General features: G+C 41.4%; 2 protein-coding genes across 3 annotated transcripts in view; both read right to left on the reverse strand.

Annotated features, from left to right (window-relative positions):
- TJP2 (tight junction protein 2) overlaps positions 1-7958 on the reverse strand; it is a 63873-nt gene extending 55915 nt beyond the window's left edge. Inside the window, exon 1 of one of the 2 annotated variants that reach the window (XM_069002340.1) lies at positions 7804-7958. The gene's annotated coding sequence lies outside the window, so the exon portion shown is untranslated. Of the gene's footprint in view, positions 1-6512; positions 6669-7803 lie in introns of those variants that run through there. The other variant, XM_069002341.1, reaches the window with a different exon arrangement.
- A 2550-nt stretch (positions 7959-10508) lies between these two features.
- FXN (frataxin) lies at positions 10509-21957 on the reverse strand. Its single transcript, XM_069002342.1, has 5 exons — positions 21829-21957; positions 20176-20258; positions 18709-18829; positions 15239-15336; positions 10509-12503 (listed from the first exon to the last, which is right to left on the reverse strand). The coding sequence occupies exons 1-5, from the start codon at positions 21955-21957 to the stop codon at positions 12350-12352; spliced, it is 585 nt and encodes a 194-aa protein (XP_068858443.1). The 3' UTR covers positions 10509-12349.
- Between the last annotated feature and the right edge of the window lie 4130 nt (positions 21958-26087).

Below are 26087 nucleotides of genomic sequence, written 5' to 3' on the forward strand. Positions count from 1 at the left end.
ATGTTAGCACATGTGCACACTGAACTATCTCAAGTAATTACTAAATAGCAATCCATGTGACTGATCTCAGAAGAGCAAATTAAAATCAAGTATTTTTTAGATTCAGGAAATACCACTACAATTGTCAGAGGAAAAAATAAAATTCACCTACATAGTTGCAGGCTGATAAGGAGTATGTAGTCTGAAATGTAGTGATGTGTTAAGTAAAATAATATATTAAAACCACATGAATTAATTAAGCAAAAATTTCTTCTCCAGGTCCAAAAAAAAAAAAATTCACTTAACTACAACTTTAAACATCTGTACACAAAGCATTAAGAAGCTTAGGAAAGCAGAGTAGTACTAGAAGCCCGCAAGCACAGCTAACGTCATTAAGCCTGCTTGCATCCTGACTTCTGATAGCTTTGGTAGCTCTATCGTAAAGGCAGTACTGAGAAGGAAAACACAAGACAAGAAGTGAGCAGTTTTTGACAATTCCAGTATTTAAGAATCTTCTGATTGTAGAAGTTCATGACAGTTCTATTTTACTCAAAAGCAGAAATATTTTGATAAAATCCAGTCTTCCCTCAAAGTTGGTTTCATTAACAACTTCAGTTACCAATCACCACACTTTGTCCTATGAAGTTTTGATATTTCTTTCTGTCCAGCCTCTCCCTTAACACTTTTTTAACTCTAAACTTTCCCCTTCTATATCTAAGAAATAATTCTTAAAAAACTTCCCCACAGTACTTTTCAAAGCCAGTGCTATACAAAGTCTAAAAAGCATTAAGTGCAGCTCTGGTCCATCTTTTGTCTCTTTGAGCAAAGCATTTTAATTCTGACTAGAAAAGGAGCCCCATGACTAGTGTTGTACACAGAGAGGCCAAGCCCACACAACAATCACAAATTACTCCCAAGTACTGCTTTCGGTTAAATAGTTCATGAAATCTCCAGGTATCTAGAGGGAGAAAGACTGACTCACAGTTTAGCAACTTCCTTCAACTTTATTTGGAAACAGAAATTCAAAGCTGCTAGTACATGCATTGTTAGTGAAGGATGGCTTTTGTAGAGCTAACAAAAAGTCTAAAACATACCTTCATCCATTGTTTCCTGCTGGAGAATTATCATCCACTCCACTTTTTCTGTCTTTGCATTTTTTCAGGAGAACAGAAACCAAGTTTTATTGGAAAGAAAACTGTGCAATTTTCCTAACTGGGAACATACATGTGATGCCTCAGAAAGTACAATGTATTTCTGAGAATGGGGAAAGAATGACAGAGCTTTTTTCGCCATTAAAGAAACATTTACGAGATCAAAGCGAAAGCTTCCTTTGCTCTAATCCTCGACAGATGAAAACAGTCATACACTCTTAATTAGATGTAGAGCATACTTCATGTAAACTGATGACAGAAGCATGATCACATCTTCAGTCACTTCAGACCCAACTAAAGAAGAGACAACCACTGCCCAACGCAGCCACAAATTACTTTCCATCTTGCGAAAAAAACAAAATCCTGCTCTTTCTCCTCTTTCAACAAAAATCTGTGTAATAGCTACAGATCAAAGAATCCTTCTATTAAGAGAGCAAAGAAACAAGCATCTCTCCCTGCATGCTTTTGCTCAAGCGATAACAATAACTGTGACAGTCAATTGTTAACTTCCAGAACACGCGTGTGTTTTGTTTGCGCCACAACCAGCACATATGTAAAGCCTGATCTGTTAAAAAAATCTTAAGGTAGAGGAGCATCAAGGATCAGACTGGGAGTGTGGGAGGTGGAAATGAAAAGAGAGAGGAGGACCTGGAAACTTCTTTCTCACAGCTTCAGGGATTGCAGTTGCTTTTGGCCCCTCCTTAGAGATCGTCCCTTCCCTGAATAGTCCATATGTTCCTGGCGATTCTCAGAATCAGCTTATACAAAGTTGTGCTAAGGAGGCTAGAGACACCAGTAGTCAAATCTGCTGGCTATTAAGCAGAGCTAGATGATGAAGCAGATGTTACAATAGAGAGTGCAAGCCAGACTACAGACAGCCTTGCTGTTAAGAGTGACATGCAGGAGAGATTTTATGGGTTTTCTCTAAAGCCTTAAAAAAACCCAACCAAAAATTAATGAGGCAAAGCAAATAACAAATAGCTTGAATCAACATGTGAAATCTTGGTTATGATGAGGCTGCATTGTTAAGCTCAGGCTCAGTTTATCAATACGATGCGGATGTTAAAAAATTAGTTTGATACAATAGAGTTATAACAACACAATGCTTGTGGGAGAGGTATCATTGAGCCAGTCTTACGAAAAAGCCACAGTGGCCTAATATATCTGAACTCATGCCTGAGTCAATGAAAACATACCCACGTCTAACTAGACATCCTAAACTTGACACTTCACATGTATATAAACCACACCCCAAATAATTGCACACCTTTAAGAAATAAGAAGAAATTTCTCAAAAAGCAGTTCTAGATTGCTGGTACAAAACAAAAGCAGAGACAAAACCATGAAAAGGGAGCAGGCATTGGGGAAAAAAAAAAAAAAAAACAAAAACCAACGGAACAAAAGGGCTTTATATTTTGCCTCCCACACTTCTGATTGACCCTACTATTGTATCAGGCAGTATTTTTGTCTGTCGTTTTCACAGACATTCATGTGAAAAGAGAGCACTAATGAGTTTCGTTTTCTTCCTAGATTAGCAGCCATGGTTATCTGAGGTTCCAACACTCAGACAATGACAATGCTGACCTAAATTCAGGAAGACTTGGGTAGCTCATGTTTCCTAAAAACAAAGCCTGCAGCTGATGAATACACACCAGGGCAGATGCTATACCAGATATCAAACCAGAGCTCCCACAGCTCACTCTGTTATTACTTATTACTAAGTTTGGATCATAAACATCCTAAATATATTCACAAATGCAAGGGCCATCTTACACTGAACTGAAAGGAGTTGACACAGTCTGCATTCTCATTTGAAACAGAAAGTTACAATATCCCCTAACGTCATACACTTTCAAAAATCAATCTGCTTTAAAAGAAAAACAAAAAAAACCAATCCCAATAACAAGCCAACTAAAACCCAACCCAAACATTAATAATTTAATGTATTAAATGACCTGAGTGTACTTTGCTGCTGCATCAAGGTGTTTAATTACTATACTGCAGTCAGTACCTGTTTAAATTATGTAATATTAAAGTAAAAAATAACTTCAGCTCTCTACAGCTGAATGCTGGCTTTGTCTGTTAAAAAAACCCCAAAACAACACAACCAAAACCAAAACCCAAAAACCACACAAAACAAAGCAAAACAACAACAACAACGAAACCCCCAACCCCCCAACAAAACAACAAAAGAAACCCCAAACAAACCAAACAGAAACCCCCACAAATAATAAACAAACAAACAACCCTCCCAAACTCCAAACAAAAATACCTACATAATTGCAGCAGGTTCTAAATCATAAATTACCTACTCAGGGAAAAAAAAATACTTTCTGAAGTGGGACCAGGATAACCCAAGTACTGGCAAAAGACGATTAAAGAGCAACAGAAGGCTTGAAAAACTCTGGGAACAAGCAGTAAGCAAAGTTTTCAAGGGAGCAGACATAGGGATCCAACATAGTGCTGTTCTTTCTGAGGAAGAGGCTAGGTTTAGATAATTGAGAAAAGCGCCCGTGGTTGAACAGCTCTATTTTGACTGTGTAGGTTTGCAATGAATTTAGCACACTTGGCCATGGGACTGAGACAGAACCTTTGACTCTGAAAGATGATGTGCACTGGTGCGTGTATGCCAGCATGGTCATGCAAAACCAGTCATACCCATGTCAGTGCTCCAATCTTTGTAGGTAACATACCTTTTGCAAACATTCTTCACTATGGCAAGACCCATATATTGGAAGACAAAATTATGCCAAATATACTTACTACCATAAATACTTGTATTACAAATAGATTGTCTCATTTTTGAGAAGTCTTCCAAAGTTCACAGGAATCCACTGCAATCTGGGATTAAGATCCACAGCTTTTCTACAACTGATGCCAAGGATCAATTGTCAAGTTTAATATTTTTTTTTTTCCCAGCAGTTTCCCAGAATTTTCATACCTATTTGAAAATAAACCAGGCTTGAAAATCTCTAACCTCAAAAATCTGTAGCTGTTCTAACATGTGAGTGCTTTATTTCCCCTGTCATTAGAATGACCAGTTCCAGAATTACTACAATAGGGTGTAACTGACGCAGCCACAGTACGACAAAAGTTACTCTGTCCCTGAGTACGTAAGTACTGTTATTTCAACAATTAAAAGTGAACAGTCTCGTAACACAAGATTTCCTTTACCCTACATGGAAATTCTGGAGAAAGGCAAGATTGATAACTATTAAAACACACACACAAATGCTATCATCTAGATTTGCTCTAAGTTAAATGCAGCTTTGAAGTAGTCCTGGAATATTAGGCCATTCCCCAGTTGAGGATTACTATGGTCCAGGAACTTTCTAATGCTTTTAAGCATATAGGTTTTATAAAGGTATGGCACATCCCAATTTGTAAACCATGCTGCTGCCTAAACATTGTTTTAATCACTAAGAAAGATTTCCTGGTTGTCCTTAGGGGACACTGAACCAGGAAAGGGGGGATTAAGCAATCATAAAAGTATCAGACACTTAATTACTTTGATGCTTCATTCTGAAGAGCTCTATTTAGATTACAGTTCATGCAAAGTATTGGGGTCACCCCAACTCCACTGCCTAATTCCCAACACTCACCTTTAGTCTCACAAAAACCCAGTGCAGTGGCACTAAGCACCTCAGTAGTTACTGACAGTGATACAGGGCAGTAGCAAAACACAATTAGACACAGTTTCTCCAGTCCACAGTGACATCCTTTTGTAAAGGGTAGAGGAGTCACTGCCACTACTTGAAACCAATGTTTAGGGCCTAAGATGTTTGCATGTAACAGTCCGGAAGCAATTATAACAGTAAACTCACCTAAAAGTCAAATACATGCAGAAAACTTCCTCAGAAGCCTAATGACAGCCCTCATGATAATGTTATACTAAGTATAAATCTTACTGACCATGTGTAAGTGGCAAACACATGCTTACTAAATGCAAAACATTTCAGAGTCTCTTAAAGCAGATGATCTCTCAATTAGTATTAATTCACACAAGCAAACTTCCTATGCCTTCCAGTACCTGATTCTTGCCATGTCAGGACTTCATGGACCCTGACAAGGATCACTATTTGAAAGAGCTGATAGTTAAAGCCTTAGACAACAAATGCTTCATAAATGAAAGAAGCAGTTTTATCAGTCATAGCACATATAGTTTCTCTTTTATTTTCCCTGAACTATAGGTGAATCACAGTTCTCAATCCTTAAAATAAAACTTTGCGGAACAAAAGAAAAGGTAAATTATTTTGTTGCAAATGATGCAACCTTGATAATTACGTCCAAAGGTTAAAGCAGAGCACCTTTGCAGCCTCTGCTGGAGCACAGCTGTGGGGCCTAGAGCCCTCGAGTGTCATCTTAGCTGTGGGAACCGACACAATTTTATAAGCTGAAGCTAGGGAGCAGGTAACTCAGAGATTTTCTGTTTCAAGTGAATAACTACTAGAAAGCAACAATGGAAGCATGAAAATTTTCTGATTGGTTATATGACTCTTACACAAGTATGTTCAAACAGCATGTACTTTCTCATGCTGGAAAAAATATGCAAACAGGTTTCAAATACGAGGTAAATAAGGGCAAGTTGTTTTTCTACTAAAGCAAGTGCATGCCACTGGTGGATCAACCTTGACCCTCCAGGATGAAAATCTAATGCACCTGGGCTCCAGCACCGCACACATGGTCAATGCCAAGGCACTTTTACAGGGCAATTAAACATTTGTCTTCTGGAACTGCCTGTTCCTTTGTTTCACAGTTCCCTGTTAACTTGAAACTTCCCCTGACCCAGTTAGCCAAAGCCCAAGGCACGGATGGAATCCACTCGGGATGTGCCAACGTAAAGATTTCAGGAATTCTCTGTTCAACAAAGGCAGCCCAAGCCTCCGACTGCGGGGGCGTGCGCTGGACGGGGGACCCGCCTCCCCCGCCGGGGAATAACCCGGGTAAACAAACACCCCGATTCGCCGGTGACATCTCTTCTACTTTCCACGTAGTATCGCACTCTCCCGGAAAGTACTTATCACGGAAAAAGTCACCGAGAGCCGCTTAATCCCGTTAGAGAAAAGCCGATCCGCGGCCGAGCCCGGCTGTTCGCGCCGCCCAGGTGCGCGGCGAGCGCGGGACCGGCCCGGGAGGGCCCCGCGGGGGCACGGCGGGTCCGGCTCCCGCGGACAAAGGCGGCAAAGCGCGCCCGAGGAGCTTAGGCGAGGGGGCGATAAAACCCAAAGCACACAAAGGAACGAGAAGGAGAAGCCGGGCAGCTCGTGGCCGCAGCGCGGCCCCAGGGGACAGGGGGTGCCGGGGGCCACCGCACCTGCCCGGGCGCAGGGAAGCGGCGGGGAGCGCGGGTTCTGGGCGGGGATATCCCGCGGGGATACTCGCCTGCTCGCGGAGAGTGGCCGGCAGCGAGAGCAGAGGTCCCAGAGGCGCCCCGGCGCTGGGAGCGCGCCTTGCCCTGCGACTGCGCCTTGCCCTGCCCCGCCGCCCCGGAGCGGGCAGCGACGACGGCGTCGGGTCCGAGTGTGGGGCCGGGGCCGAGACTAGGGCTGGGGCCGGGTCCGCTGTGGCCGCTCCCGCCGAGTCGGGCGATTTCCTGCGGGGCGCGGGCGGGGGCGGCGCGGCCACGCCGGGGCGGGCTCCCACCGCAGGTGCCGGCCTCGCCCCCAGGTGGGGAGGAGAGGGGAAGGATGGGGAGGGCAGGGGACCACAGGGGAGGGGTGTTGGCGGCTGGATGGGGCGGGCAGCGCGCCCACTCCTTAGGCGTGTCCCCACCTGCGGCTGCCGCCCCTTCAGTGCAGGGGTGCCTTCGCCCGGCTCCCCCAGCCCACGCCCGCACACAGCAACGCCCGCGGCGGCGACAGGGGAACAGGAAATACCGGTCGTAGCCCGGTGCTCCGCGCCGCTGAGTCACCGCGACGAGGCCGCCCCGCCCCCCGGGTTTTCTCTGCCCGTCCCGTCCTCTGCAGGGAATCCCGGCTCTGCCCCCGGGTCTGGTCCCCAGCTCTGCCCGAGGCACCCCGCGCCGGGCCCGGGCAGCAGAGCGGACCTGCGGGCGGGCACGGCGGAGCCCCGCTGGCGGGGCGCACCGTCACCCAGAGCTTGGGTGTGTTTTCCGTTTACATCAGTGTTTTGTTTGGAACTTGGGATCATTGCCCATCTGAACCTTTCTAACGGGAAGACCTCTGAGACAGCCTTTAACACCACGGCGCAGTGTTCCACGTACGCCTCTCAATCTGCTTTCCCCTGCCCTTTATCACAGAATAGCTGCGGCCGCTTTACTGACAGCTCAGGAAGGCTCTGTTCACACAGCATTCTCAGCTGAAATACCCAAGATTAGCAGAAGGCAGAGTAGCTCCATTTCCAGGCCGGAACACCAATACTGTTCCCGAAACTGTAACATATCATAAGAGAAATACACTTCAGGCTGGCATTCCACAGGTATCAGCTTTCGGCATCACTGCTGTCCTGCAGCCGAGATGAGAAAGGCAAGGCCAACCAGCCCTGGCAGGATTCTTTGGAGTCGTATTTCTTTTGCATTGTAAAGCACTAAACGTCACCAGGAATTCCTTATCTGCTGTCTTATCTGGTGGACAGCTAAACCCCTTGCAAGCCCCTCTAAAATTAAACAGCACACTCCCACCCGTATCAGGCCGGCGGAACAAAATCTACTTACAAGTTTTCTGGTCTGTTGCTAGTTGCAGGTGAGAAATATTCTAGATTCCCACAGCATTTCTAATTCAGATAAATTTCTTCCTCAATAGGTACAGTTCATGCAGTATGTCTCATACAGAAAGTAAGATAAAGAAGGCAAACAGTATGAAGGGGCTGGACTTTGGAAGGAGGTCCTGAAAGAATCTATTTTATTACAGCAAATACGAAACTGCATTCAGATATTGTATGGAAAAAGCCTGCTTGTACTACAGTTAATAATTAACATGCATGTGTAAACACTAGCCTTCAAGTGCCTATTTCAGTCTAAAAGCCCCAACAGCAAAAATCAGAGAGAAAAATAAAAAAAAAAAAAAAAGACTAATTCAGTGCTAATTCACAAAATTGATGTTTTCAGTCAGCTACAGACTAACTCTGTGATCAGCATGTAATACAATATTGCATTCAGGCAGAATCAAGGCACAAGGAATGGAAATTTAGTCTTACTTCCAGGTATGTGTCACTTGGTTTACACTGTGGTGGGTGCCTGTTTTCTTAATAAATGTTTTAAAACTTCATCTGTTAGTTCTCCAAATCTTTTTGTAACAGTGGCCTTAGGATGCTTGGTTAGTGGTTCTAAAATGCTGTTAAGAGGAGTAAGACTATGGACACATTAAATGTATCACTGATTTTTTTTAGTAGAACAGTAGAGAACATTGACAGTTAGTAGAAAAGCCTACATCTGGAAAGTAGCAATGTTTGCAAAACTACTCATTGTTTTACTGATCACATCGCATAATTACCATGATACAAACAATTTTTAAGTCAATTCAGAAGAGTGGAGAGGGCAGCCTTATTTTAAACATCTATTGTTTTATCTAAACTATCTTTCTTTAACCTGAATTCCAAAAAAAGTTTGTAATTAGGAACTGTTTAGAATACTTTAATTGTTCAGAGCTCTGTTTATCCTATCCCCAGTAAAGCAGTCTCCACTGGCCATCTCCCTCAGTAAAAGGCATGAATCTTGTCTTTGTTCTACAACTGCCAGCAGTACAATTTACATAAAAGACAATTTGGGAGAGAGATGGAGGTAACTCCACACAATTTATTTCTTATCTTTATACAGGAATTAAAAGAAAAATCTCAATAGCAAAATGGACTGGAACATGTTTGATTGGTTACAATTATAAATAGTAGTATGGACTAAATTTAAAACACCATTCCCTAAAGGGCCACAACATGAAGCAGTTTGCCCCATGTCTCTCCTTGCCCGACCAACAACATCAGCTGTCGGTCAAAGTTAATCTCTTCCTGATAGCCTTTGCTTCTGCCCCTCCCATGCTTCCTTTACTACTTTGAATGTTCTTCCAGGTATTCTGGCAAGCCTCCACCTTACTTCCCAGGACTCCCATATATTACACAGCTAGTTAGCACAATCACAGAGTTCAACCACTAACCAGAAGCTAAAAATAATCAAACACAAACCTTCCTGCAAACCCCATTTCTCTTATTCTGCTACCTCCTCTTCACGACAGGCCTTTGTCCCATTTATCGAAGCTGCCAAAAGACACTGGGAATTTTAAGGAAGTAAAATGTAATGATTTTATCACATGGAACAATCTTGCAAAGAAGAGGTAATGTTTTCTGACAAATTACCATAAGTGGAAAAGAGTATGAACGAACAAACACCAGACAAGAACTTGGGCACATAACTCCTGGCAAACAGAGGCGGTATTTTGCGACCAATGCAGACTGCGTGCAATTGCTGTAGGCTCGACTACATTAATGAATCGAGACTTCCACAGAACTCCTCGGCACAGAGGAAACAATGAATTTTAGCAAGGCTGGACATACTAGGTCTTTCAGACCATAAGCCAAAAACAGAAAAAAAACCCCAAGGGTTAGATTAGCAGTTGGTGAAAACTTGTATGCACCTAAAAAAACCCAACACACCCCAGGTTATGTGCTGAGCTTGGGCAGCCAGTAAAGCTACAAATGGCAACACTCACCCTTCCAAAATATTGTGCATGTTCTCCTTCACCAACAGTGGAACAACTGTGTTGTGGGAAAAAGTAATGCCCAAAAGATAGTGGTTCTTATTGATCTTGTCAGTGCATAGTCTGTATTTAATGACTGTCCTTCAGCTATTACTTTCAGGAGAGGTGAAGCAAGAAACTATTGACATGATGTCTGGTGGGGAACTATACAACAATCTCTTTATTCCATAAGTTACAGAAGCAAAAAATAGTACAGAAGTGTTACTTGTCTTGGGGCAATAGGCAGTCTGACATTAGGATCAGAGCTTGTTCTGTGCCTCCATTGTATGAGTGTGACAGCTCATGGGAGACCTTGCCCCTACTTAAAATTTGATGCAAGTATTAAAGCAAAAAATGAGTCATGTCCTATGATTCATTTTGTACATCGAGATAAAACTCATTCCAACTTGCTGACACTATTTATCTTCACCAGTTAAGATTAAATCCATTTGTTACTCAGATACCTAAACCCAGGAAATTGTTTGCATAAATAGCAGTGTGTTACAGAGGAAGGGCCAGGCATGTAAACTGTGAAAGCTGAACTGCTCTTATTAAAATCCACCTCGACTGACCACATTTGGACAGAATCTTTCCAGTATGTGTTTTAAGAAACAGAAAGATTTCTAAAGTATGCACACATCTGTGGCCTTCACACTTACCATCAAACCCTCAAATCACACCTTTACATAATGAATTAAGAATTCTACATGCAACTTTATTTTGGTATAAACATTTGTACCAGATGTAAGGGAATGGAGAATGAACCTCCAAATATGAATCAGATGCATGTTAGTGGTCATACTGCATGCAAATTACTTAAGAAAATAAGTTTTGGAAAAATCAATTGGAAAAAATAATTACACATGGTCAGGCAAAGGAATAACCAGGAAAAAGTATTCTCAATTCAAATATCAAGTCATTAACTTCTACATAAACGTGTTTAAACGACTATCTGAAATTGTAGATCAAGCTAAATATTACAAAAGTAACTACATAAAAAATACGTACTTCCATATGCTGTAAATTATTTTCAGTGTTCTAAATTCAGAACAGCAAAAACATATTCTATTTTTAACTCCCTGTCATTTTTTAGTAAGATTCATGAGATTTGGGAGTCATTGTATTTACCTCATCCAGTAGAGCTGAAATTTATATTGATTGTAAAACATGCAAACAGCATGCACCATTAACTAAGAGCTACTTCTGGTGACATGTTTCTCTGTTTAGTAGCAAGAAATAGCAGGTAACAATGCTTATACCTAAATGCAAATACTGGGCAAGAACACTTTACAGTTACTGTTTTTCAATGACAAAATCAATCATTACCTGTCAAGCTAGCTAGAGAATCATGCCAAACTAGCCATAGCATCAGAGAAACCAAGAAGAAAAATATTTTGCACTGAACATATTTTCACACAATCTGCAAGAGTATGGTATAATTGTTTCCTCATTCATTAGTCAACAACCTGGTCCTTCCATTTTATAGGTGGTTAAAGCCTGCAAGTGGTAATAATACAATAGTGCAAATGCTGAAGTATTGCTGTTCATGATTTCTTTTAAAAGTTTCTGTTTTAAGATCTGAAGTATATAGTTTATTTCCTTCACATATTTAACAGCCTGACAAAGACAGCTTCATCAGCCCAAGAACCATACCTGGTTCTAAAAAATTTCTGCATCAGCATGGTGCCAGGGGGAGCCTTGCTGTATCATGGTGTTAAAAAGATAATCTAAAATCACTTAAGAGATGCAGTAGAATAAAATCAGTGCAAATTTTTGCTACCATGAACTTAATTTTGCTCAGCTCAAAAAAAAAGTATGTATTTTTACTCTTTGAAGAACAAAAAGGTAGAGAAACAGAAATGCACGGTAACAGAATGAAATGTTTGCAGAGATACTGCTGTACAGCTTAAACTTCACATACTAGCCTTTCCAGTTCCATATCATGGTTAGAGCCACACAAATCTCCAAGTAATTTAAAGTTTAGCTTAAAAAAAATCCTGAGTGAAAAAAACTACAATTTAGAATGTGGAGAAAATAGCAAGTTCTGCAATACTAAGAGAAAAAACTGTCATTACATGCATTATGACATGTTCAATGTGACTATGATGTGTTACTATAGCCACAAATTTCGAGGCAATACATTCACAGTACCACAATTTATGTCAATGTAACTCACAGGCATTTCTTGTTTTGCATGAATGTTTCACCAAGAAAAGTTCAGTGTTTGTGTGCTGGTCAGAAGTCACCAGGTGGGTCAGTCCTTACATGCAACAAGTCTACAGACACTAAGAATTCATGACTTCTGCATGAAGAAAGCAAGAAATGAAGTGACAGGATAGGTGACCTCAACCACCTGTACTACACGGACACAGAAATCCAAAGACTGAGCACTACAGAAAAAACATATTATTTTCATTTTTGTTGCACAACATATTGATGCCAAAGAAAACCACAGAATTAAGCTCAGGTACTTCAGCCCAAGAAAGAGCTTGGCTTGAGGTTAAAGTCTTTGAACTTCCATGAGGTAGAATAAAATCAAGTATCTTCTTTCCCAGAATATATTAAGCAGGACAAATCCAATTTAGTTTTTAAAGCTGTTGAAAACTCTTTTGATAGTAGTTCATGAAGAGATACTCTGTCATGAGCATATACCCAATTCCGTCCGGTCCAGTCATAGCGCTTGGGCCCACTAGAAAAAAACACAACAGAACATCACACACTGTGTAAGTACAGATTATTTCAGGAGAACTGCTGGAAGCCTGTATGTATAATGTATGCCAGAGAGTGCCCAGGAAAAGGAACAGATAGCATGGGGAACGGCTGGTAGGCAGTCTGAGGAAGTGGAGCAGAAAAAGCCTGATATGTCAGGAACTACGGAGCCATCAAACAGATATATCTGAAAGGTGACAAGATACATCAGTCACTCCCAGGGAATTCAAGCACTTTCCCTTCCTGCTTTTGGCACTGATTTCCCCACAATTTCTTCCTTTATCCCATTTTTTCCTCACACATATAATTTTCTTGCACACAAATATCACAACAGATATTTTGTATAATGCTGAATTAATGCCACTGACTAGTTCCTGCAAACATTCTAAGCACAGCAAAGCACAAATCATTTCATTTTAGATGCAACAAAATAATTTAGTGCCTGAAAGCAAATCTATTGGCATGTGGGAGATTTATACCTAAAATGCCATTTTTCTCTGCGTTATCATATTGTTGCTGGCTTGATTTTTCCAGGCCTACATTAAGTATCAAGAAAGAAACTTGAACACCTGGGTTCTATTCCAGACCTTTCTGTCCACCCAGTTTTCCACATGTCAAATAGGACAATGACTGAAAGGTACTCACTGCTGTTAACATCAACTAAGCAAAGAAAAGAGAAAGGAATGAAATGGTCATCTGGGTTAAACAGATAAACCCTCAATCTTGTAAGACATATGCCTTGGAACTCAGTCAGTCAACATGCAAAGTCTGCTAGAAAACAGACTATCCTATACACACATAAGAACAATCTGCATGTTCTCTCTCTGCAAGCATAAGCACTGATCTGAACCTTGAATATCCTGAATTACTCATAATAGTCAATTGAAGAGCCACTTTCCAACCACTAATCAACACAAATCCAAGTCACTTCCACTGAAATCTCACTTTCTGTATCAGAAGTGGCAACTGCTTGAATCAGGGTTATGTGTTTTTTACTTTACGAAGTATTTCTCACTTCACCTCTGTGGCACAAGTGTATATTTATACTCTCCTGCACCTAGAGAACAATGGAATGGGATCCTGTCATTCATGAAAATCAGGCTAAGAGGGAACATTTAACAATGACAAAGAAATATGTATGTTATCTGAACTGGTTTTAAATGTTATGCAGTAAATATCAGTGATCAGGTTAGCATATGAAATGCCTTCATAGTTCTATGAATCTCCAAAATGCTGTACAAATGTGACTCTTAAATTAATCGTTTAAACAAAGATCTAGTGAATTCTGTAAAATGCCTAAAAACTTAAATATAGATTAAATGTATTTCTCATGGAAAGTCTGCATATATTTTCCAATCATAAGAGAAAAGAATTAAAGTAACACATTAAGATATTGCCAAGAAATATCGTGTTAGGTGGAAAAGTCTTTTCAGTCAGAAGCTACATGAAATTACTGTAATCACACTGCTGGCAGGTTGCACACATCCCCTCATGCCCTTTTTTTGTAACTGTCAACTAAGTAAAGTTTTCACTTAGGTGTATAGACACTCAATGTCAAACAGAAGGCCAAAAAAATTCCAAGAAAAATGTCTCACATCTTGAAAAATTTGTCTCCCTCAGGATGTTCTTAAAGACTCAAGATCAACATTTACTATAAAAATGACCCAAAACATGCAGTCCAAGTGATTACTGCCAGCAACATTGGCTTCTTTCACTTCCCAGCATATTGCATTTAAGAAAATGTCAGTCCAGATGATACAGTATTTGCTGGAGTTGCTTTTCAGAAGTTAGCAAGTAAGCAAACACACAGCATCACATTCCAGGAAATACCACTGTTTATCGTAATAGCAGTTAAGGGACTATAAAAAGGAAAAATTTAACTTTTTTCTTGAACTCCATACTCCATATTCTGGAGCACATATGTCTTAGCTCAACTAGAGCTCAACAGACAGGAATTATCTGAATTTTGGTTTTCAGAAATACATGAAGCCCATGTGTCAGCGACGCAAAAATCTTATAAACTGGTTCCTTCACCAGTAACACTGATCAGCTCCCTGGGTTCTTTTCCAGGGATAGTGGCAAAGAAAACTGATTTTGGAGGGAGACAGCTACAGCATTTTCCCACTTATCTGGCTGCCCTCCCTGCTGAAACCAATCAGAAAACCTGGAATGGATCAAAACACAGCATTAGAAAAGGCAGAGGAAGCAGCTAGCTAAGGCTCCTGTGAAGGGCAGATGCTGGTCAAAAACAACCAGTATGGGCATACATAAACATGTAAAGCAGGAAATCCCACAAGCTTAAAAGGGAAGGAGCCACCCTGTTTAAAACACAAAGAGAGGTTTAGATCATGACATCATCACTGCTCTTTTTCCAACAGAAGCTTTGTTTGTTTCTTTTTAATCACTGCTGGTTATATTTCCTATGAATAGGCTATATTCCTGTAGACAGTGGTTTTGGGCTGAAACTGTGTATGAAAACTCTCTGCTACACATTTCCTGTATTAATTTAGGTATGCCAGTAATATTGCAGTGTGCCCTGAACCTCTATACCAAACCATTATTGAACATTTAGATTATATCATGTTTTGAGAATATACAGAGTAGAAGGGTTACTTTTGAAAAAGATATAATGTGATCATGACATGCTATAAATAAGGGGAAGTACATTTCCACCCATCCTGCAGATATTACGTAACAAACTTACACATGACTTACCTAGTGGGTGAGGACAGCCAAATCTGCCGGTTTGGTGTTTGCTTATTGATTACATATGTTCCCATGTCTCCACCCAGTTTAACTGTTAGTACTCCACTCTTAAAAGACAAAGAAAGCAAGAAATAAAAAAATTGTATCCTGTTACTTTGACAACAATTACTTCATCTGCAGTGGCAGAAACTTACATATCTGTATCACATTCTGAACCATCTCCCAAACAATAATAGCTAGGAAGAAGGATCACTACATATTAAAAACTTACAGTAATACCCAGCCCAAACTGCATATCTTTGAGTCTGATCTAGACTTTAAACCTTCTGGTCAGAGTTTGATTTTAGTGTGTTTATGCCATTCACAATGGCACTACTTAAATAATACTCTTGAGCTTGAATGTGGCATCTTGAAAGGACCAGACCATGGCAATTCGTTTTGCAATGATTAAAACATCCTCCAATAACAACTTTTTTCTATTAATGAACAATGCAGAACTGGTGTGGTTCCAAATCAAGAAGCTTTATGTGTCATTGCTAGATTTCTGAACCATGCGATTTAACTTTTTTTAAGTAACTGTAATAGTTCAACAGGGAATAAACACTTTTTTTCTCGATAATTCTGATTTGTACCTCAAAAAAGTTCCAGTTCTAAACCCCATGAGGTCTGGGTTTGCTTTAGTTACACCACCTTTAGACCACTATCCTAATGAACATTTATTTTCTCCTTCTTGCTCGCATTTCTTACTGACAACACGATTCACATTTCTTGTAACTGACAAAAATGTTTTCTGTTCTGACTTCAACAGTGAAAAAACAACAACACTTGGACTGGAGTTAACCCAAAGATGATCTGAATGAAACTAATTAAAAAGGGAAACATTTCTACAGAATTCAATGTGATGATTCAGATAACAATTTATTTAGTTTGCAGTATCTCAAATACTTCAAGCCCCATAGCACAATAGAGATTCTTTAAGGGTATCATACTTGTCATGCTTTAGTCAGAAGATACTACTAGAGCTATCTACCATTGCTAGAGCTATTTGCTATGTACAAACACTCACTGTGGGGAAAAATGCTTTCATGTATGAGTATCTACTGCCTGCAAACATCCTCTGTAGCACAAGCAGCAACTCAAAGCTTCCTTCCCCTCTTCCCCTACAAAGTAGCTCAGTGTTACTGGTTTCTGACCTATCTCAACTATCGCCACACATAAAATAATAATCTCAGGATCTGATTTTTTACCTTAGTTTCCATGTTGTTTATGTGCTTGCTAAGGCATTTATATCTGCAATCAATACAATAAAAATAAAAGGGTCTCCTTAGAAGTCCCATCAGATTGTCCTGCCAGTTATTTCTATTGGACATTGGTACAGTGCAGAGAAGGACAAGAACAAGCTACTTCTCTGGCTGTCAGAACTTCAAGTTTTCCATAACTCAGTAGTCTTAGAATTGCAGAGATACAGTAGAATAAGAACAGGATGGGGGATTAGGCCTGCATAACAATATACAGGTTTCAGCATTCTCCTATGTGTTTTTTAGTGTCATATTAAATACTCACCACGGTGTCATGCTATATGCTACAAAAACACTATAAGTAAATAGGTTTTCAAAGAGTTAACAAAAATTTATACTATTGTTTATACCATGTGTCAGCTGTTAGAGAGTACTGTTGCTCTATCCTTCCAAAGTAAATAGAGTTTAACCTCTACTGCTGTGTTGAAAACACTTCCTTATACATTTTACAGTACTTCTGAAATACTAGAAAATACAACTTGATTTTTTAAGAACTTAAATTGCAACATACTTTTACCATATTTTGAGAAATACTGCTGTATGTGTTTTGTACTACCGGATTGGTTTGCTAGTTCCTGGTAAGAAAAATATTCTTCTAAAGAGCCTTTTTTGTTTTCCTGAAGATATAAATTGCACAAAGCAATAAAATTTACAACGGGCACAACAGACCTTTATCACGTTCGCCACCTTGTGGCTTTCTGCAGCACTGACCCTGTTTGTTTGGAATTAAAACTTGGCCTATTTAACTTTCTGCTTCTAACAGAAATGACAGCATATTATTAATTGTCATCATACAGTCTATATAGCAAAAGGACCACTGGTAAAAATTAAGATGTATTACCATTAGTCAATGTCAAACATAATCCACCATGCAGTAGATGGAGAAAACAATTATGACATGACCCATCAGATTAACATAATGAAGCATCTAAGAATACTAAAGAGGTAAATTTCAACCATTGCTATTTTTTTCCTAAGATAGTCAGATAAGGCTAATAGGTTCTGATATCCTAAAACATACTGAAGAGTAATGGTTAAACAGTGCTTTTTACCAGAAAAGCAATTAGCTGTCACATTATCTACATACTTAATTAAAGCAACAAATAGTATTTGCTAAACACAAAGCTACTGACAATATATTATTTTATATCTTAGCTATCAGAAATACAGAATGAAAATTATGATTACAAAGCTACACAGAAGCAAGTCCAAAACTACAGGCTTTTGTTCTGGTTTTGTGCTTTGCACAGTGAAACCCAAAGCATGCGATTCAACATCCCTGAGCATAAAACCTTAACTGACAGTGCCAGTAGAAGGCAATTTCATTGTGGGAAGACATGAAGAGGGAGCAGTAGCTGTGTGACCTCAAAAAACTGCAGTAATGAAAGACCTATGTAGCAGTCAGTAGTGTAGAGAGGAACAGCACCCTTCTCCAAGTCATATTGAGGGCTGAAATACATAAATCACTTCAGGCACTGAATTTATATAAAAACTAATAAATTCCCTATACAAATAAAACAGATATTTTTAATCTGATTCTGTCACTCCTGTAAAAGAATGTGAGTGGGCTGACTGCTGAAGGCTCCAGCCATACAAGGTCTCCTATGACAGCAGTAGCCGTTCTCCCCAGGTATGCTCTGGTCTCACTTCTGCAACAATCTATCCAAACACTGCACCCTCTCTTGCTTCTCTCCACCACAGGCTGCCATCAGTAAAGCCAGGACCAACCTACGCTACCTGGTCAACACAAATGCTGCTTCTCTGTCTTCAGGGCAATCAAAGAAACTGCTCTAACAGTTACATATTATGTACTATGCCATGTAGGCCGACTGTTCTAGTATTCACCAGAAGGAAACTGATTGCTATGCCAGATACCTATGCCTGTTTAGGAAAATTTATAGACCAATGTGAAATCAGAAAACAGTTTCTGTCTCCTCTCCTGCTCATTTACTGTTCTGTACTATGTCCTTCTCTAAACGTGAAACATTTTAAATTCCCAAATCATACAACAGTATGTGTTACTTTTCACCAGAATTATTGCCCCCGTCAGTATCCAATAAAGGAGTAAAAACTCACTGTATTTTAAGTGTCAGCACTAAGGTGACTAATTTAAAATTCTCCTTCAAATAATAGGAAAAAACCTACAACAATTACAGTGGTAATATAATGTTTAAAACATACCCCTAAAGAGACATCATAATCTTCTGGGGTAAAAGGCTTATCTGTCAGGTCCTCAAAGAAATCTGCTAAGGAGTCCAGTGTTTCTTCAGCCAGTTTCTCGTAAGTGGTTTCATCTAAAGAGCTACAAATTACATGTAAGTCCATAATTAGGAGGAAAATCATGGAAGACAACATTTTCCCTATAATAAAAACATACCAAGACCATGACCTTGGATGAAACAGTAACCATGAAATGATGGTATAAAAGTAGTCAGTTTTCTTAAGGTGATGTAGGTGACAATCCACCTTATAAATGGAGGAGAAATTTTGAAATTAATTGCTATTAGAGATCTCTTAACTGAGGCAGATGTACTTACTTCCTTAGATACTAACCCCCATTTAGTAAACAGTGTCAGATTTCAAAGTAAGGCATTTTCAGAAAAGGACTTTGTGTAAGAATTGCTTAGTTTTGAACTCTACAAATAGACACAAAAGCATCTCCCATTTAGAAATGTATGTCATTTGACTCTCCAAAATTTGCTGTAGCCATATGCAGTTTAGAAACGTCAACATCACTTGCCATGTTTATGTATAGTCTTTGCCTTCTCAACTGAAATTACCCACACAACCTGGTAATTAGATGTTATTTAAAGTGTGCTTATGAACTAACACTCATGAATTACAGTCTTCTCCAGAGAGTCTCAAAGCACCCTTGTGGCCATTACATTAAGGCTTACAGCACCTGTGAGACCGCTTCTCTTTTCCTCTTTAGCGGAACAAAGTCTAGATCAGTTTAATTAACCAAATGTAAATGCAATTAAATCACTTAAGTTTTTCCATCTGTAAAAGTGTCAGCTTTTAACTGAGTGTGTAGAGGGGTCTCTCTACCAACAAAAAATTCACTAAAATAATTTCAGTTTTTGCTAATATAGCAATAAAACAGTGAATATGGGCTGAATATACAATATATATCAGTTGATAATATAAAACGTATCTTTAAAAAAATTTTCTTATTATCCAATTACTGAAATATGCTCTATGTCATTGATGTGAGGGACACCACAAAAATGCCTTGGGGCATGGAGAAAGCCTTTGTATCAGGCAGGATTCATGTACTGGTTCAGGGTGCACTATAGGCACTTAAAGGCAAGAGCCATTTCAGACATCTGCACAATCCTTTATAGTGTCTCCAACTGCTGCATCAGAAGGGGAGAAGTTGCCAACAGATACTGTGCCACATGCTCTCAGAACAAGCAGAAATTTCATGTCCTCTGGCATATGTGAAATGGTGCTAAACACCTGCGTTTAGGCACATGAGCTATTTCCTAAGCAACTTCCCAAATTCACACAAGATGCTTTCAGCTAAAACTGTAGCTGTCCTTTACATCACATCAGCATTACATTAGTTTGGTAGTCTTAATACGTATATAAGTTATTTTAAAATACGTAACTGGTATTTTCAGTTGTATATCTCAAAATACATTTTACCTTGTGTCACTCAGAGTTCCTGCATTTCTCAAATTCATGAGCCAAACAGTCCTGCTCTTCACATCTGAAGAAAATTGTAACTGCTGTTTAAAGTAAGCACAAGTAAAATGGAATTAAAGTTAAAACATCAAGAATTACAAACTATGCATTTATCATACATATTAAACAAATCCTTCAAGTCCTTTCCATGCTCAAGTAAAAATGTTCATATTCTATATCACAGGGCTAAAATGGAAAGAATTATGCAGCTTCAGTCCTTGGATGATTGAAACAATCTCAAATCTCGTTGTCTTCCTCATACAAACTAATGGAAAAAAACCCCGTACCCTTTCATTCACAGAGGAATACACTAGGAATAGAGAACTATTCTAACTTTTCTATTGCTCTACCACTCTAACTACTGAGTAACTTCAGACAATTAAATGGCTTAGGCCCAGATTTTCCTAAGTATCCACTGCTCAAATGCTGAACTATCAACAACATGTGTCCCTCTGCTGGAAGTCAGGAACATATTAAATCGAAATAAATACAAACTCCAACTCCTTCCTACATACAAAAGAGCCAAAACCACTTCAGATTCCAGATCTCTCTGTAAAACAAGCCATTTAACTTCTAATTTCTCTCGGCAGGAAAAAGAAAGAAGGCTTTAAAAAGCAAATCAAAATTATGGAAAAGCTGTATTGCCACACTGGCAGTATCAGACAGAGGAACAAAATGGGTAACCCCGTTGAGGGTTAACCAATACAAGCATGAAAATAAAGCTAATCCCCAGGTCAGACACACTAGCAGAAGTACTTATGCTATCCACCAAGAAAGGAAGATAGCATGATTTCCATTTTCTTCTTAACTGGTGCTGACTATTCGGTTTAATGGTAAAACAGCATTCATGATTACTTTTTGTGTACTCGTGCATGTTCAGAAAATTTCAAACTGCGTTGAAAAGCAAGTGACATTTGCAAAGGAGCTATGACAGCTTCTCTTCAAGCATCGAAGAGCAAAACACAGGCCGATCTCAGTCCATGTGGTTGACATCTATCTGCAGGCAGTACCGATGAGCCCAAAACCACGACACAGGCAGAAAGGACAGAACAGCGACACATCAGTACAGGCCGACAAAATACACCACGGTGCCTACATGTTTGACTGTACCCTTTACCCTACAGCATTTCTTTCATACGCACTTAAGATCAAAAGCTACAAGACCAAGAACACGTTCAGGCTCTGTCCAGCCTGAGCAGCTCTAATTCCATCAGTGTGTGCCCATACTCCGTTTGTGACGGGAGGCTGCCAACAGCGGTGCCAGCACGCAGCCGGCACCTGCCCCGGCGTAGCACCCCCGGCTGAGGGCGGCCAGCACTGCCTTCTCCGCCTGGAGAGCGGCAGCAGACGAGTGCACCAGCTCCCGTGTGCGGCAGCTCCCGGGGCACGCAGGGAAGGAGAAAGGGAGAAGGCAGGCGGGAGAGAGGGAAGGAGGAAGGACGCCCCGCTGTGGGACGGCTTCCGAGGAGGCCCGGCGGCGGCGCTGGCTGGCTGCCCTGCCTGCCGCCCTTCCCTCCCTGCCCACCAGCCCCAGCCGGCGCTCGGCCACGGCCGCCCCGCCCGCTCCCGCGCAGGCCGCGCCTCGCCCCCGCCGTCCGCCCGCCCCCCGCTCACCGTGAGGCCGCTGCTGACGGCGTCTGTGCCCGCCCTCGGGGCGCCCCCGGTGCCACCGCCCCGCCGCACCCCCGCCCCCGCCGCCCGTCCCGCGGCGCGCACGGCACCCACCGCCCCCGTCCGCCACATGGCGGCCGCGCGGCTGCGGAAGTGGCGGGGCGGAGCGGGGCCGGGCGGGCGCGCGCCACCACCCCCCCGCGGCGGCGCGGGGGAGCGCCGGGGCCGCTCGGGGCCGGGCCTGAGGAGGCTCGTTCGGCCGCGCCGGAGAGGAGAGCAGGGAAGCGGGGAGTTTTTCTCTTCTTCCCAGCCCCTGCTGGCTCCAGCGTCAGTAGCGCCAGGATAAATTAAATCCAAGTGCTTTGCTACGGAGACAGCACAGGTGTATCGGAACCCAGCACGGTCTGTCCACCCGGCGAGACTTTCGAGGCTGCGGCGCTTTCCCCGCCAGCCGTAGCCCGCTGTCCTGCCCCCTGCAGTAGCACGGCCCGGCCCGGCGGTCCCTAGGAAACAGCTGGTGGGCCCGGTGTGCTGCTCAGGCTCCCCTCGGGGACATCTCGACCCTGACGCGTCACAGAGACAAGGGGCTGCGGCGGCCATTTAGCACGGCTGCCCTCGCTGTGCGCCTTCACCTCGCTGCTGCTCTCAGAGCAAGCAGGGATCGCTCCTGGGCGGATCTCTGCAGGCAGGTATCTGCACAGGCAGAGCGGTCGCGCTGGGGAGATTTACACGGAGCTGGAGCTTGGGAAGAATAGCAATTAGAAGCCACACTACTAACCAAGCATTCACTCAGGGACCCGTTCTAGGATTATTTTCGGTGACAGGAAGTATTCTGATCCATTATGTCCTGCAGGTAAAATGTTTTGCTGAGCCAGTAAAGAGAAAATAAAGCACATAATTTATTACGCCTGACATTTTCCACTAAGTTATGTAAACGCTGGTGATGATGTGGAGAGTCTCAGCCAGTCATCTCTTATTGTTACTTAAACTGAAAAAAATAAATTAGGTTACCAAGTAGATGAATGGTAAGAAATAATTCCTTGTAGCGGGTTCGGTTTGTAACCGGGCAGAAACACCAATTTAGTGTAGTGGTTTGGTCCAAAATACTCATTACTGTTTATCTTCTGTGAGATAAGAATTAGGAGAAATGCAAAGCAGGCACCAAACTTGAAAGAATATAAAGAAGTTTATTAACAGACCTAAAAGAGGGGGAAAAAAATTATACCACCTTCAGAACTCCCCTCCTTCCTCCCTTCTCCCACTGACAATGGAAAAAGACAAGCCTTAAGATGTTCAGTCTGTTTACCACTTCCATAATAACCGTGTTCAGCCCATTTAGAAAGAGAAGTCTCTTCTTGCTCGTGCTATGAAAACATTATCACAACGAGACAGCCGCCCACTTCCAAATATTGTTCAGTCCATTTAGGAAGAGGAGTCTCCCTGCTCGCATGTGAGTCCCTTCCCCCGACTTGCAGCTTTTCCCGCAACTGCTTTCGAGGGTCCACTCTTGAAGGGTTTTCGGGTACAATTTTAAGGTTGAGCCGTTCAGAAACAAAAAACAGAGGCCCTTCTCCTTCCCTGGGAGCAAAGGGTCTTCCTCATCTTCATTGTTAGGACTATCTCTGGGAGCATCTCTAGGAACTGAGGTTTTCTCCTTTCCCATTTGGAGCAAAAGTCCTCATCTGGTTCATCTCTCCCTGTCCAAACTTCTCATGAAATGACAGCTGCGTCAGCATCTGCCTATCTCAGCTCAGGTGCTTTTGCTTATGAGTTGAACACTCCACCCCCCATATCTTCATGAAATTACAATGGGATACTCTGATATATCATAGCTTCACAACAGAATTTCAGCTTTAAGCATCTCCTTTTTCTCTTCCCTCAGGTTTTCAGCTCTTCACAGCAATAAAAGGGTTAATCTCACCTCGGCCTTGCAGCTGTGCCTTATCGCTGTTGGTCACCTGGCCTCTGCCGGACAGAGGTGCCGCTTTTGGCTGAAATCTTGGCCGCACTGGAGGGGGGAGGGTCCGAGCCGCTCTGGCTGCCCACAGCCCTGCTGGGGGGGGTCATCCTGGAGCTGTGGCCCAGCCCAGCCTGGCCCGAGGAGGGCCTGGCTGGGCCCGCTGGCCCCCACACGGGGCCTGCAGCCACCTGTGCCAGCGCCAGAGAGAGCCTGGGGGGGGGGGGGGTCGTCTGTCTATTCTTAAGTGTGGATCACAGAGGCGGTCACAACTTTAAGTGGCTTAAAGAATTGTCCATATTCAAACTGGCCACTGATAGGTTCTGTCAGGTCCCAGAGGAAGCTGTAAACACCCCTTAGCAAGGATATCCCTTCCGGGACTATGCTTGCTAACCTATGACATTCCTATAAAAAGGTTTCTTTAAAAACCCACACAATTTCTGCAGGAACACAGACAACTTTCACTTCAGAGCCTTCCACAGGACAGGACCAAAAGACACAGCCACTGGAAGTAAAATCATAAATATGAAAAGCATACAAGTATTTGGAAGCTTACCGCTGGTTACTGTGTGATGCATTTTTATTTTTCAAACACTGTTAATTAAAGTAAGCAGCTGGGTGCTCTGAGCCACTGGATCCAGTTGAAGATGTCCCTGTTTATGGCAGAGGGGTTAGACTAGGTGACCTTGAAATATCCCTTCCAACCCAAACTATCCTATTGATTCTACGATCTTCCACTGCATAGGGAATAAGTTACCAAGTTTGTTACCAAGATTTGTAATTTTATAGTATTTTTCTATAAGCCAGAATTGTTTTACACTACACAAGGGGAAAAAGCTCAAACAATTCAAGCCACTTGTGCAAATTTCAACTGAAATTATGAAGTTTGTTTTAGCTAAAAGCTCTCTTTACCAAACTGTTATCTAACTTCGGCAGCTTCTTGTCTCTTTCCAACAGCCTCCTGTGTGTTTCTTTGTTACCAGTGTCTTCCCAGTTTGCGTTCTTGTTGTATTTTGTGGGGGAAGTTTTCATACATTAAGCAGATTTAAGATACTCTAGTTCCTTGAAGAACAACCCATTGGTAGCCCTGCTGGGAGAATCTACTTCTGTTTCTACAGGAATAATTCTTTACAAAGTGAGATAAGGCTTGTAGGAACAAATTACTTGTATCAGACCACAGAAAACATTGGCAAAGCAAACATTTAATTTTTCATACCTTAGTAGGGAAGGGGGAAAACAGCTAGAAGAAAGGAGGAATGCCTGTTCTTTTATGTAGTATTTAGTCTATTTAAAGATGGTGCTTATTTATATACTTTGCCTTTCCTATAAAAAGAACCTCAGTTATTTTCTGATATTATCCAACTGGTTCCACAGTGATTTTTCTCTAGTCATCCAAGTCATACACAACTCTCGACAGTAAATGTTCATCTTGTGTGTCTAAGTTAATGACAAATCAGTGAATTAGTGTCAAATATTTTCTCTAGTATTAGCAATTTCACATACCAAGTCTTTTAAAAAGTTAACAGCAACTAATTCAAATGTAAAGTTCAAGTTAATGAATTTTACAAAATGCTACTACCAAGCAAGGATGAGTCACACAACTTCTAAAGGGCTCAAGTTAGGTTTTAGCAATTTTAGCAATGATTTCTTAATGTTTTTCATCTTGATCCCTGTCCCTTAGGTTAATGTTGTTTATATCACAGTATTGGTATCAGTATCTTTTTATGCTGGTGTAAAATACCTGTGAAGGAGTTCCAGATGCAGACGCGCTGCAGGGTCAGGCCCCATACATCCAGTCTGGAAAGAGCTGATATTTTTTTACTTCAAGCAAATGCATACACCACTGGAAATGTTTCAGCAAATGCCTTCTACAAAGACCAGGTGGAGTGTGCTAGTGATTACTCTTTTATCACTGTCTAGTGATAAGGGTTTGGGAAAATACCATTGAGTTATATGAAATTAAATTGCTTGAAGTATAAGCAGAGTCAACAAGAAAATAGATGGTGGGATATGTGTTTTTTCAAACAACTGAATTATAGTACACGGACATAAAGTGTTGGGGTTTTTTTGTTTGGCTGGGGGTTTTGTTTGTTTGTTTGGGGTTTTTTTGTTTGTTTAAGGGCTTTTGTTTTATTTTTTATTAACTGAGAGCAACTATTTGGTGGTGCTACCACCAAAGGCAAAACTTCATCTCTGAATGCCATATGATTAAGTCACTTATAACAGATAACACAGATAACAGATAACACAAATTTGGAATTATTCCCTACCTTTCTCTAAGCTGACATCAACCTGTGCTGTTTCA

The sequence above is a fragment of the Aphelocoma coerulescens genome, assembly GCF_041296385.1.
Source record: "Aphelocoma coerulescens isolate FSJ_1873_10779 chromosome Z unlocalized genomic scaffold, UR_Acoe_1.0 ChrZ, whole genome shotgun sequence".
Lineage (NCBI taxonomy): Eukaryota > Metazoa > Chordata > Aves > Passeriformes > Corvidae > Aphelocoma > Aphelocoma coerulescens.

Coding starts and splice junctions, on each gene's coding strand:
- FXN (XM_069002342.1), bottom strand. CDS start 21,957: ATGTGGCGGACGGGGGCGGTGGGTGCCGTGCGCGCCGCGGGACGGGCG. Junction 20,259..21,828: donor CCGTCAGCAGCGGCCTCACG/GTGAGCGGGGGG, acceptor TACTTTAAACAG/CAGTTACAATTTTCTTCAGA. Junction 12,504..15,238: donor TGGCTGTCCTCACCCACTAG/GTAAGTCATGTG, acceptor GTTTTTTTCTAG/TGGGCCCAAGCGCTATGACT.